Source organism: Astyanax mexicanus, chromosome 12 (genome assembly GCF_023375975.1).
Source record: "Astyanax mexicanus isolate ESR-SI-001 chromosome 12, AstMex3_surface, whole genome shotgun sequence".
Lineage (NCBI taxonomy): Eukaryota > Metazoa > Chordata > Actinopteri > Characiformes > Acestrorhamphidae > Astyanax > Astyanax mexicanus.
The window spans coordinates 4,229,451-4,245,023 of record NC_064419.1 but is presented as its reverse complement, the minus strand read 5'-3'; the positions used below and the strand labels follow the sequence as shown (position 1 = coordinate 4,245,023).

General features: G+C 36.9%; 1 protein-coding gene across 5 annotated transcripts in view; it reads right to left on the bottom strand.

The window, feature by feature from the left end:
* tfe3a (transcription factor binding to IGHM enhancer 3a) overlaps positions 1–10,438 on the bottom strand; it is a 35,533-nt gene extending 25,095 nt beyond the window's left edge. For 2 of the 5 annotated variants that reach the window (XM_007245829.4, XM_007245831.4), the window contains exon 1: positions 9,761–10,438. In XM_007245829.4, coding sequence (XP_007245891.3) covers positions 9,761–9,930 — 170 coding nt within the window. In that variant the 5' untranslated portion in view covers positions 9,931–10,438. Of the gene's footprint in view, positions 1–1,908; positions 2,237–9,760 lie in introns of those variants that run through there. The other 3 variants (XM_015604929.3, XM_007245830.4, XM_022670894.2) reach the window with 2 other exon arrangements.
* Between the last annotated feature and the right edge of the window lie 5,135 nt (positions 10,439–15,573).

The window sequence follows — 15,573 nt, the reverse complement described above, 5'->3', positions numbered from 1 at the left end:
TATAATCTGTCTCTAGTAGATATAAAATGGGAAATGAGAACAGTGTAGATTTTTCTTTTGTAAAAAAAAAAAACAGTAAAAAAGTATAACCCTGCTCTGTAGAACCGCCCACAAACCCAGACACTACTCAAGAGTATCAGGAGTCCTGGGCCTGTATTTATCAAACCCAGAGTAAAATTACAATCCAAAAAAAACAGTAGAACAAATGCAGCAACTTAATAAAACAGCTTAAGTGCTGAATAACTTCTAGAACTGAAGTGAAACTCCTGTGTAAGTACATCTGGTGCAGAACTGAGGTTTCTTCATTTTTTTTACTTCTGTTTTAACTTTAAACAGATGTGACCAATCAGAAAGCAGCATAGATGGAACCAAGAACCATTAAAGAAAACAATAAGTATATTATTAAGTATGTTAGAAAGGAAGTTAACCAGTAAGCTGATTTCTTTGCTTATTGACGATGTCCAATAATAAATATATATATATATATATATATATATATATATATATATATATATATATATATATATATATATATATATATCTCCAAAACAGCAACTTTTAAACTTTCAATGAAAATCAATGTAAAAAAGAGTTTATTTTAGGTCATTTAAAAGTATTTCTATCGGTCTGTTCATCAATAAATTTTGGCACAGTGTAAGAGACAGTTTGTCTGTTTAAATTACGCAGTAAACCAAAAATCGACAAAAACAGAAATACTTGTTTTTCATTGGACAGCGACGATATAAATAAAATGCTTGTAAACATAACTGTATTTCATTCATTTCACTACCATTGTACACTCTAAAAAACAGAGGTACGATATGAGTACTTTTTCTTCATAATTGTACCCTCAAAGGTATAATATTGGTCTTTACAGGGTCAGATTTGTTCTCTCTGAAGTACAAAGTCTTTCCTAACAGCAATAAGTACAGATTTGTACCATTTAACCTGCAGCCAAAAGCTACATTTGGTATTCTGTTTCACTGTACTAATAAACAATATATATTTAAATTGCACATTTTTCATTTGAAAACCAGACAATTTTGGATCATCAAGTTTTTCACCCATATTCAGTTGATGATCATGTTTATAATCTTTATATTCTTTACTGGTACAAAAAATATGGGTACAAAAAAGGACTTTCACTGAAAGGTACTTTTTTGTACCTCAATATAAGGTACAGCCCCAGTGACAAGCGTTGTACTCTTTTAAGTACAAATCTATACTTATTTTGCTTAGTGTGTAAAATTGTGTTACAATCCTATATCAAGTCTCGAAAACACATTATTCATTTTAAACTAATAGTCAATGATCCAGAATGTCATGATACTAATAATAATGCACTCAAATATCTCCATATATCCAGGATTAAAGTAAATTAAATGATACTGGACAGATACAATCTTTGTTAAGTAGATATATAATGGGAAATGAGAACAGTGTGAATTATTCTTAGTAGTACTCTGATGTGATAATTAGGGGTGGGTTATATGGCCGATATTTCAGGGTTTAATTTCGTTCACAATATTCCAAAAATGCTGGTGTTATTATTGCATCACTCCTAATACTGTACAAACACACATATGTTATGCATATGGATTATACAGAATTATAGCTACAGTTCTTGCATAAAAAGGAAAATAATGTTTCTGTTGAGATCTTGCTGTATTTTTAAAGAATCACAAGAATTTGTCTATAAACAAATGATTTAAACAATCTCCCTTAAATCAGCCTATACTGTATAAAAGGTGAGATATAGAGCTGTAATCTGTGTAAAATCAGCTGTAAGGTGAATTTTAATCCCCTCACACTGATGACGCAAGTGTTAATACCCAGCCCAGGTCCACATCCCCTCCCTCAGCTCAGCGCTCGGAGCTGCTCTCAGTAATAAACACACGGTATACACACCCGCATTACCGCTAATCCAGGCGGCGGGACGGAGGAGACTCTAAATAAATCCCGGCTCCGGTCAGACTACAGCACGGCTCTCCTCCAGCAGCAGCAGCAGCAGCAGCAGCGCGGTCCGCCGCAGGTCCTGCCATGCCCTGATGGAGCGCTGCTCTGTGCGGGAGCGCGGAGCGCTGACAGCCCGCGGTACCGCCTCCAGACTCCCTCCCCGCGCTGCAGCTCAACAGATCCGCTCACAACACGAGACACAGACCCGGACCAAACCCAGAGAACTTCCCGCAAGCCTGGAAATTCTGCCCGTAACGCGCCTGAGCTGCGCACTAATCAAACACACATCGATAGTTACTAAAAATAGGAAGGAGCGGAGGGGAGGAGGAGAGGGTGATTTTACGTTAAACCACCAGAGGGCGCTCTCGCCCCACTTTCACACAAACACCAAAACCCAGCTCGCGCCCAAACACAGCCACACTATAGTACTACAGAATAAGAGCATGAATAAATACTACTCCTACTACTACTACTACTACTACTAATAATAATAATAATAATAATAATAATAATAATAATAATAACAAATAAACACAGCCACACTACAGTACTACAGAATAAGAGCATGAATAAATACTACTCCTACTACTACTACTACTACTACTACTACTAATAATAATAATAATAATAACAAATAAACACAGCCACACTACAGTACTACAGAATACAGTACTACAGAATAAGAGCATGAATCAATACTACTATTAGTACTACTAATAATAAATGGACACAGCCACACTACAGTACTACAGGATAAGAGCATGAATCAATACTACCACTAATAATAAATAAGCACAGCCACACTACAGTACTACAGAATACAGTACTACAGAATAAAAGCATAAATAAATACTACTATTACTACTACTAATAATACCTTAACACAGCCACACTACAGTACTACAGAATAAGAGCTCGAATCAAAAATAATACTAATACTAATAATATTAATAAATAAACACAGCCACACTACAGTACTACAGAATAAGAGCATGAATCAAAAATAATAATAATACGAATAATATTAATAAATAAACACAGCCTCACTACAGTACTACATAATAAGAACATGAATCACTATTACTACTACTACTAATAATAATAAGTAAATAAACACAGCCAAACTACAGTACTACAGAATAAAAGCATGACTCACTACTACTACTACTAAAAGTAATATTAATAAATAAGCACAGAAACACTACAGTACTATAGAATAAGAGCATGAATAGTTAAAATGAATTTTTGCAATATTGTTCAGTCCTAAAATAAACAGCTAACAACACACCCCCTTTACCTACTGCAGCTATTTTTTTTTTACTTTGACCATTCAGCTCTTGAATTACCACACATAACCCCAAGATGCCATCCTTGGACTACAGGTGTTCACTGAAAAAAATAACCATTTAAACTTCAAACCTCAGTTGTAATAGTTCTATTATACACAACCACTTTGTTGCAGTGTCCACACTAAATTGCCCAGTATAAGAACCTGACCTCACTGATGCTCTAGTGGCTAAATGCCATCTAATCCTCATGGCCATGGTCCAGATCTAGTGTAAAGCTTTTCTAGAAGAGTGGAGGCGGTAGTTTACTGCAGTAAAGGGAGACAAACTGCCTTTTAACACTATTGATTATATGAGCATATGGAGTAAGGATGGAACAATCCCACTTCAATCCCAATGTGAAAAACACATTGAGCATTTATACGATTGTCTAGGCTAATGTATCTTATCAAATTATGCTATTTAAGAATTTTTGTCTTCCAATATTTGATCCAGTGGTATTGGCCAGTATCGGAGCGATACGATACTCAGCATAGGATCGGCACACCCCTAATATGGATTAGATTAGTTCTGCTCTGCGGGGCAAGTAAACACTGTCTTTCTCCACTATAAAGAGTTTCGGCTCTGTTTTCTGTTTCATGAGGACAGCACATGTTGAGGCGGGCACATTCCTTCAGGCACGCCGTTCCCTGGACTCGGCAAGTCTGCATCCTTCATTCATTTCTAGCACGCAGCCTGCTGGAAACCAGAGCAGTGAAAAACAAAGCGTGGGCAGCTGTGCTGAGTCATTTCCTGTCAAATCCAAGTTCAGGATGGAGGTAGTAGAATGAAAGCTGTTTGTCTAACAGGACTCTCACTTCTGGGAAACCTGCTCACTCATTTTTAGGGGTTTGATTTAAAGATTTAAAAGCACTGCATAACAAACGCCAGTGTGAGACTGTACTGGTGTAGAGTCTAACTCTTTTTGCTTCAAAATTTGGATGATCTCAACATACAGCTCTGGAAAAAATTTCAGACCACTTCAGTTTCTGAATTAGTTTCTCTGATTTTGCTATTTATAGGTGTATGTTTGAGTAACATGAACATTTTTGTTTTATTATATAAACTACAAGCAATATTTCTCCCAAATTCCAGATAAAAATATTTTCATTTAGAGCATTTATTTGGAGAAAATGAGAAATGGCTGAAATACCAAAAAAGACCTCAAATAATGCAAGGAAAACAAGTTCATATTCATAAAGTTTTAAGAGTTCAGAAATCAATATTTGGTGCAATAACCCTGGTTTTTAATCACAGTTTTTTTTCATGCATCTTGGCATCATGTTCTCCTCCACCAGTCTTACACACTGCTTTTGGATAACTTTATGCTGCTTTACTCCTGGTGCAAAAATTCAAGTTTGGTTCAGTTTGGTTTGATGGCTTGTGATCATTCATCTTCCTCTTGACTATATTTCAGAGGTTTTCAATTTTGTTAAATTAAAGAAACAGAATTTTTAGGTGGTCTCTTAATTTTTCCAGAGCTGTAGTAAGGGATGTAATGGGGTTGCTGGTGGTGTTACCTACTAAATAACACCAACTACTACCATTCAATCCTAGGCTTATTATTACGTTATAATAGCAAAACAATTTGCAATTATATTGTTGTCCAGCTTATTTTATTCAATATATCTGCATTATTCAACTGTTCACTCTAAATATAAAATATAACCTTGGACACAACATTTGACCATTAATTATAATAGGACTACAAACAAATCTGAGTGTGTATTCTTTTCTACAGTGATCATTATCACATTATACCAGCTTAAATGACAATGTTGACTATATTGTTCTCACAATTATACGGAATTATGTAGATAAGTAAGGAAGATATGGTATTAACACAAAGTCAGAACTGCTGACAGGACTGTAGTGCCTGAGCACAAGGCTTAATTATTAGCTCTACTTATGTAATAACACATCACTATACCAGTGTAATCACTAGGCTTTAGCAACTCTGTTATCTAGGCTGTTGTGTTTATAAAACACAAATAAACAACCGTTAATTTCACACACATTTCTGTTCCCATACCTCGCCAATAACCCGCTTATCGTGTTTATCCACAAGGATGAGCAAACGAGCTCTGAAGAGAATCAGGCCTGGGACAGAATCTGGCAGCAATTTAGAGATTTACCACCACAGATTTGTTGGCTAAACAACTGTGGTCTGTAATTTTCTGAATTATATGTACTGGCAGCTAACACAAACAAGCCTGCTCTTGTGTGCCGGGATCCTTACGCTCCTCAGAGCGAGAGTTCAGATCCAGGATCAGTTCCTCCCATTCATTCTGGTGAGGATAGGGAAAGGCAAAATCAGCTCTTTGTATAAACCCGGTTCCCGTTTTTCCTGCAATGACAAAGAGCTTATTTCTGCACTCTGCTCACTGAGCTCTAGAGGAGGTCATACAGAAGACCACAGACATAAAACGAAAGAGGTGACAGTGCTGCTGAGAGCAGCAAAGCTGAGTGAAGTCAGATGAGACAGTGTGACAGGCTGTCTGTTGTAATCAACTACTAAAAGTCAATGGTTTGCTCACCGTATATAAATATAACTGTTCCCTGACTGTATGTGGACGGCTGAGCTTAGAAAGCAGCTTTAGACCTGAGCAAACAAAAGAAGGTGATTTGCTTGATTTGGATTTGAATAGCTATGAATGCGCTTTAAATGTACTGCCAGATACCTGAGAATAGGCAAGTTTTTAGCAAGAAATCGGAAACACTATACATATCACAATACAGGACTGGTGATTCTATTCAGCTCAATATATAGCGATAGACCATATTTTTGGCACTGTAATGCACACTTAAAATCCTTACTTAATTATAAGTGTGCCTTATAATCCAGTTCAGTTTATGTAACTCTACCAGTCAGGTATTAAGGAGCAGTAAAGCCACTCTGCTGAAGTACAGAGTTATACAGGGTGAGTTTTCAGTGAAGTTTCTTCAGCACAAAGGCTAGAGCAGTATTAGCATTAGCTGCTAACCGCGCTAAAATAACTTTGAGAGTAAATGTTTTTTTTTAAGAATTACAGTTTTGTTTACTTATAACTTGTTTTCTACATAACTTGTGATACTACAATACTACATCTATATTTTTTACACCCGTAAAATTTACTGACGGCGTATATAGTAAAGTAATGAAGACCTATGGCTATTATATTAAATTATAAAAATATTTATGATAGATTTTACCTATATCTGCATTCTACATGCTTTTACAGAGGGGATTGTTTACATAGCACTCCTATTTTGAGTGCTTTTGAATATTTATTGTCTGAAAATATATTGTTTATCATTGCAGACACTCCCTCTGTTAAAATCTTTGATTCTACTGTCAACAAAATGAATCAATAATTTTGAACCTGACTATCTGCTTGGCCTGTCGTGATAATTACATAAACTTATCGTAAGATGAATTAATATGATGTTAATAGATATTGCCATTGTGGTTTCTTTTGTGTATTTTGGCAGATTTGTTACTTTTGATAAGGCATCCTTTTTCTGTTCTCTCCTCTCGCTCAGATGAGTAGTCGCTAAATTAACAGCATGAATGTCAAGGCCTTAAAAACAGCCTAAGGCCAGAGCAAACATCTGAAAGTGATTTAGTGATTTAGACCTGAATATGCTGTATACGAAAATGTCGCACAACAATTACTAAATTATGTACAAAACCTAAATTACTATTTAGTTTTGGACTGTAAATAAAATGCATTATTTTTCACCCCTGATTCCATTCACAAATCTCAGTACTCTGCAATCCAGGGAAGACCTTCTAGATACTGGATACAGCAGTAGAAGAATTGCTGTGGAGGATTTAATTGTCTTTAGCGATAAGAATGTTGGTCAGGTCAGGATGTTAGATGATTTACAGATTTACATCACTTTTTTTGTATGGCATGGTGCCAATAGGATCATGTATATCTGCCCCAGATCAGAGTCCTATTCAATTGGAATACTTATCTACAGAGAGTAGACAAGCTGTGTTTGTGTGTCAGCAATGTGGGTAACACATAAAGTAGCTGCATGCAATCATTATGTGTCCACAAACATATATATATATATATATATATATATATATATATTTTTTTTTTTTTTTTTTTTTTTTTTTTTTTTTTTTTAATTTAAACATATAAGGTTTCCCATTAGGCCTAGTCTTACAAACTTAATCATTAGGATTCCAGGCTCAATTCCTGCCTGGGAAACTGCCCAAAAGTGTATTCCAAAAACATGTATAAAGCTCAAATCCAAATGAAAAAATGAAGATGTTTTGCGTGATTTAGCAACAGCGAGTTCTGAAACAGTGACACTTGTTGAACTGTGTTGCAAGCAGCACACAATAAAGTGCTGAGTTATCTTCAACAGGCTAAACAGAGCCTTCCAGTCTTTTTGTTCCAGAGCAAATCAACAGATCACCAGAGAAGAAAACCGAGTATCATCATGTCTGCAAACAAAGTCTCCCACAATCCCCCAGCCTGTGTAAATAGAGCGATTTCAAGCTGCATTCTGATGTTTCTTATCTCACAGCTTCTTATTAGGCTAGTGAGCATTAACCCTTTAAGGCTAAGTGCATCATATTTAACACAGATTAGAGTTTCCGAGACAGTGCTTTAGTGGCAGAAAGAAATTACTCATATATGAAATAAGAAACTAAGAGAGGAACCAAGATTCAAAAAAGGAACTCATCCTCCTCTGTACGACACCAGATAACACACACATAAAAGCAGAACAACAAGAATAGCTGGACAGAAGTGTGAGATAATGAAGAGCTGTAGTTTATGAAAAAGCACATTATGACTTACAAGCATCATGAGAGAATAAGGGTGAGGTTCCAACACAAATGTATGAAATTAATTAACTAAAACACATCATTAAATGCTGACATTTTTTTAATCTTACCTGTATCTACATCCTAAATGCTTTTACAGAAGGAATTTTTTATATAGCACTCATATGTTGAGTTATATAACATTTAATGTTGAGAAATGAAGTAGAAGTACTAAAATGCTATATCTGTATCTACTGAAGTATTATTTTTACTTCTAGGTACTGACAGTAGAATAAAACCAGACTGGAACATGTTCAGCAGTGTCCATGCACACCAGCTGTTCACTGTCTTTAACACTAGACCAGATAAAGCTACTGACTCACTGACATTAGATTCACTTTCAAATCACGGAAACAACACACCAAAAACTCAACCTATCCTTTATATTTGACAATATTTGATTAACTTTATATCCCTGTATCACATGTCACACCATGTTTATTGTTTAAAATATGCAATAAAAATGTTTTGTTTAATGTTCTTTGCTATCAGAGGATAGTTTAGGATTTAAAATGATAAAATCAGCAACCAACAACAATCAAAAACATGCAGCAGCATGCAGGATGTGGGTGTAGAGATGAGAGAGACAGATGATACACAAGTGGCTTCACAAAGTGACTCACCTGAGATGTAAAACCAGAGATGTATAGTATAGTAACAAAGTAGACGTACTACAATGCTGTATCTGTATCTACTGGAGTATTATTATTACTTCTAGTTACTAACAACAGAATATAACCAGACTGGAACATGTTCAGCATATTCATTCACACCAGCTGGTCACTGTCTTTAACACTAGAACGGATAAAGCTACTGACTCACTGACACTAGTTTCACTCTCAAATGATTACATCCCAAGTCCATTTCACAATGGAGTTTTCCTTTAAAATATGCATCCAAAAAGTTTTTCATGTTTTATTTAATGTTATTTGCTATCAAAGAGATGGTTTAGGATTTAAAAGTATAAAATCAGCAATCAACAACATCTGGCAGCATGCAGTATGTGAGTATAGAGATGATACAGACAGATAGATGAAACACAAATGGCTTCACCCAGAGACTCACCTGAGATGTAAAACCAGAGATGTATAATACAATAACGAAGTAGAAGTACTAAAATTCTGTATCTGTATCTACTGCAGTATTATTTTCACTTTTAGTTACTAACAACAGAATATAACCAGACTGGAACATGTTCAGCAGTATCCATGCACACCAGCTGTTCACTGTCTTTAACACTAGACCAGATAAAGCTACTGACTCACTGACATTAGTTTCACTTTCAAATCACGGAAACAACACACCAAAAACTCAACCTATCCTTTATATTTGAGAATATTTTATTAACTTTACATCCCAAGTCGATTTCACACTGGAGTTTTCTTTTAAAATATATGCATTAATGTTTTATTTAATGTTATTTGCTATTAAAGGGATGGTTCAGGAATTTGATAAAAAAATGATAAAATCAGTTTGGGAAAATTAATTAATGTACGATTTTCCTGTATATTGCAATTACTTTGAAACCAAATAAAACGTTAAATAGAAAAAATATATAAAATCAACAATCAACAACATGCAGCAGCATGCAGGATGTGGGTATAGTGGGTATAGAGATGGTACAGACAGATAGATGATACACTCAGAGACTCACCTGATGAGATTCAGAGACTCAGCGGAGGAATCCAAAATCACGAACACGGTCTGGGGCTGCTGCTGCCCGGGAACCACGACCTGACTGATGCTCTTCTGCGCTGCTGGAGCCTGGAGATACCCCTGTCCTTCCCCCTGCTCCTGCCCTGCTGCCACAGACAGGCTAGACATCTCTAAACACAGCGGAGCCTCCTCTTACTACTAATACTACTACTGCTGCTGCCTCCAGAACACTAACTACAAAAATAATCCCAATACAGCTCATATAAAACTCTCCCTGCACACTGATACTGACCTTACTCAATATACACGCGAGTTATACAGCCTTTTATAACTGTCTAACTAAATAAAAGCGCTTAAACAGAGAGTTTTAATTGTTTTTAGTCTGTTAGTAGTACGTAGCTAAAACTGAGTAAACAGATTGTTTGTATGAATCACGCCCCGGTAAAACAAGACAAGACAATTAAAAAAAGAGAAATAACAGGTCGATATCTGTCATCAGCTATGCATCTACAAGCTAAAACACGCGCCTACAGTCTGTGTAAGTAGTTTATCTCGCACTGACAGCCGATTTCGCTCTATTTACCCGCTAAAACACCGATAAACTAGCGCACTAAAGCCCCCGCAGTCCGTCCGAACAGCTCGTGCCCTGCACCCGTTACTCAGCTCCAGCCTGAGGTCCGCGCAGGGGATGGAGAGCCACAGAGTCTCTACAGAGGAGAACACCCACATATCAACGTCTTCAGTTCTGTTCGTCCAATCAGCAGAGGGCACTCACGAGTAGTCAGAAAAAATGAATGAGTTCATACAGTGTATATTTTATAAATTAAACAATACAAATATTACTAATTTTATCAACACAGAGCAATATCAAAATCTTTCAGTACGGCAGGCATCATTTTAAAGTTTATAAATAATTTTTTATCCCAATTTTGCTAGGCCAACTTTCCCTACTCAGCTGCATATCCACATCACTTGTGATGCCACAATACAAGGAGGGAAAAGACCAGCACATACGTATGTGAAGTCAGAAACCCCGCCTCTTTTCCAACTGCCAAGTAGCATCACAGCACACTCGGAGGAAAGCGCAGCGACTCGGTTCTGATACATCAGCTCACAGACGCAGCCTTGTGCTGATTGACATCACCCTAGGAGTGATGAGGGGAAAGAGCGCCATCTACTGTACCCACCCAGAGAGACCAAAGCTGTGACCAAAACTGTGCTCTCTTGGAGCTCTGGCAGCTGATGGCAAGCTACATGGAGTTATACACCTTTTAAAACCAGAGGTGTACAGTATAATAGTATAGTAGTATTCAAGGATTCTTGAACACAATGTTGATGTTTTTCACTTGACGATTGAAGTAGAACTACTTCACTAGCTACTCTACTTAAGTACTGTGTTAAATATGATGTACCTACTGAAGACCTTAATAAGTTGTGGCCATGCCTTAATTATCTCATTCCCACACCTTAGGATCTCCTTCCCGCGCCTTAATTATTTGTGGCCATGCCTTAATCATCTCATTTCCACGCCTTAGGATCTCATTCCAACGCCTTATTTAGTTGTGGGCATGCATTATTAATATATGTATATATATATATATATATACATATATTTATTTATTTATTTATTTTTACATAATGTCACCTTAGGGGCTCCGTATATTGGATTTAATAGCTTAATACTTTCTAATCTACTTTCTAAAATTAAAGAAATATCCCAGATAAATGTATTATATTGTAATTTTGAGTTTTTAGCCCAGCTGTCAGTTTTTAGTACTGCCGGGTACGTGCCTGGCACTGCAGACCCACCACTGCCGCCCGTCTCCCGGCAGGCAAAGATCCAACCCCAACTGCCCTTTAACTCCATTTACTCTCATTTATTGAGGACTCGCTCGCGGGCTCTCTCTAGCGGTTCTCAGTCTCGTGCTGATATAACAGGTTAGATTACGGGATAGTGGGCAGTCTCGCCATAAACTATCTGTGGCCTGAGCTCAGCGCCGGAGTGGGAAAACCCCCGACGTGACGTTGTTACCTAGAGACGTCTGATCACCCGAGGTTGCCTGACAGCGGAGTTATCCAATAGTCGTTCAGCCTGGGCGGGGCTTATTCTGTCCGCGCCAATAGGATGATGACCAGCGCGGCTTGTTTACTTCAGCGGTTGCGGCTGGGTCTTGTTTCTGGAGTCTCCCCGCATTAACACGTTTAGTACTTTCACTGATGCAACTCAGCCGGTTTTAGCATCATAAATGTTTATAAAATGAGCTCATGGATTTGTTATCACCTGAGCTGAAGGAGGAAACTGTGAGGAAAATGCGACAGATGAGGGGTGGGGGTTATAATAGGAGCAATTCTGTCTAAAGTTTCATCATCCTTTTATAATCAGTGGCAGACTGTTGTGAAATAAATCAGGCTGTCTGAGAGGCAGAATCAAAACAATATACACATGTTCATAACAGATTCTCTACTGGTAGAGCAGAAAGGCACTCATATATGGTCACTGATTAAGACATATTATTAAAAATCTTTAACATCAGGACACATCATCATAATTTATTGAAATAAGGAGCACACTGCCGACACTCTTTTTTATTTTTAGATTTAAAAAAAGCCCTTAAAGTAATGCAAGATGTGGGGACAAGGTAATGAATCCATTCTACCTGTGTAGATCTATACAAGCCCCTAAAGAAACGTGCTGTATAAATAAAAATAATGAGTGGCCTCAACTTAGTAAGGAGAATAGTATAGGAATGAGAACGTAATGTATGGCCACACCTTACGCAAACCATACACTAAACTTCGAAAAGACTCTTAAGACTGTTAATAGACTAAAGCCCTATCCTGATGGAATTAGTGTCTCAAGGGGTCCTGGGGTCATTTTACCTTTTATGGGGGTCCTCTGTGATTTTATTCCCGTCCAGAACGACCATGTGTGTGTTTTTCTCAGACGTCCTCTGAAAAAATTACAGGCTGAATGATCTACTGTTTTTCGCTGAACTCCGTGGTGCACTGTGGTAATTTTAGTCCCATCTGGACTCACATCTCTGAGTTTCATCTCCTCACGTTTAATAAAATAGCTATTTATCTACTGCCACGCATCGTATTTACACTTTGGGTGTGCGTTTTCACAGAGATCCAGGTAAACACAACAGCCAGTGGAAATGGAGGAGCTACTGAACGCGATGTCATGTGACTAAGAAAGCCAAAAAACTCACTGGTCAATTGCAGTCTGGATGAATCAGTTTAATCACTGAGTGAAAGTGTGAAATATGTTTCACAGACATCCCCCTGAGAAACTAGACAAGTCAAGACAAGACAAGTCACAGACTTTTAGTCACAGACTAAGATTTAGCAAAGACTGGGGATCAGAGTCAAGACTGCAACTACATTTTTGCGAGACTGCAATTAGATTAGTTCAGAGATTATTACTCATCATGCTTCTGATGGAGTTTAGAAGGGAGAAAAGCAGTATACAATGGAGCAAAAAACAGAATGTGTGTGAATGTGTTCCGTGTGTGGCCATCGATGGGTTAACTGCAGAGGTTAAAATCAGTTGTAGAGTTGTGTGATGATTCTTAGGTGTGTTTCTAACTCTAATATAATGTTTATCTCCAGAGGAAGACTGTTGACCACGGTCATAAACTAATACATATTCATTGTAGTGAACCCTTAAGACCTTGTTCATTATTAACAAGAGGTTATATCAGCAGATACGATAAACATCATCAGTTATATAATGATACACTGTATTTTATGGAAATGAAATGAACTGAGAGTCTCAAATACTGTTTTTTCTTACTTTATTTCATAAACATTTTCATGATCTTGCACAGATTTATTTGGGTTATCGACATACAATGGTACCCAGTGGCCTGCCACTAATATAATTAACGATAATAATTAGAATAGTACTTGAAATAACAGTAATACTCGTCATGTGTACAGCAAATTTATACAGATTCCACACCAGAGGAAAAGTCATGAGAAGTGATTCCGTATATCGTGTTGTATGGCTTGGCTGGTACGGCAAGACAACTAAACCAAGGCCTCATTACGTCAGCAGACCTGACCTGCATAACACGGTCATATATTTCTATCTTTATGGATTCTGTGTGGGTTATCTGGCAACTTTATAATTATGGCAGCCTCAACGATGTTGATGACACACCTGCGCCCACACTGGGGTCTCAGCTACGATGATGAGGTCTTCAGGTGTGATCACAGGTAAAGATTAACATTTACAGCAGAAAGCAAATGAGCCAATCCATAATTAATCATTGATGAAGTTCAACCTCAGTTCACACCCACACAACCTTACGGCAAGTTAAACATTCTTGTTCAGACAAGAAAGTTAAATAGGCAAGAAAATCCATCAGAAAATGTTAGAAAAAGAGATCAGTTTGGCTTGTAGATGACTGGCTGCAAACAGGTTTGACTACATTGGAAAAATGTACTCAATGGAATCATGCAAAACGAACTGTCATGTCAGATATCCCCTGAATTATTTGGTGTAAAAATGAGCTGAGATACAATTTTTAAACAAGCTTCCAAGACAGGGATTAATAAGCCTAGTTATAGATTATATTTCCTTGTAATAAAAAATAAAAACTTAATTTAAAATGCTATGCAGCCCAAAACTAGGTTTAATCCCTGACTGTAAAACTGCCGTAAGATTAAAATGTGGATGTAAATTGTAAAACTCAACTGTACTGCTTTAAAATTGTGATAAAGTGTGCTTAATAAGTCTTATGCTACAATACTTTTAGTTTTTCCTTGTAAAACAAACAAAAAATACATAATTTAACTGACAATTCCTAAAAAATACATCAATATGACCTCAGCATGGGTGTTGCCAGATAATTCAACGTAATGGAATAAATATAAAACTATATGACCATGTTATCTCTCCAGCTTTATCTATGCTACCTATTTAGTCCGGTAAGATATTATTATGCAAGAAAGCTTGATTGATTCTGTCATAACAGCGGGTTATTTATGAACACTTGCCCAGCAAAAATGCACGAGTAATCCTGCAACATCTTCAGTCTGAAAAAGCACTGGAAACAACCGGCCTTCAAACAGCTTTTGGTAAAATATGCAAATGGTACAATTGTGCTCTGCTGTCTGTCACAAAAAACAGCCAGTATTAGTGTTTCCTGAAGCATGCTATAAAAATCTAATCCTGTATCCTGACACCTGGCATGATGTTTTTATTGTTAAATAATGCCAGCAAGGTTAGAAAGCTTGAGAAATCTGAACACTGGGAACAGAAGAGAAGCGTATACTCTAATCATAATAACGGTGGTGGACTAACCGTTAATACACTAACCTCATGCTAACCAGTTTATAATAATATTCGGTAGGATCTACAAGATACATGGAACTGAGCAACTAATAGAGTCTTCATGATTTGAGAAAGTCTGAATTTGGTAAGTGTTGAATCTGTACTGCACACGTAAGTCCTGCTTCTGAGTTACTACAGGCAAAAAACCTTATAAAGAAAAAAAAAAAAAAAAAAAAAAAAAAAAGGATAATAAATATGGGTGATAAAAAAAAAACAGAACATAAACACAACACACAATTATACATAATTTCCTGCAGTATACTTTGGCAAAAAAGCAGAGGTAAAAAAAAGAAAAAAAAAGTCAAATGCAGAAATGTAGATATGTAAGGCATGATGACACGAAGCGGCAGAATGAAGAGAGAATGAAAAGCCTACAGCAGTAAAAACACAATACAAGCTGTTTTTCAGGGTGCTGGTGGGTAATGTTGGGGGTCTGCATGAGTGAATGTGGCAGGCTCAACTGAAGGCTG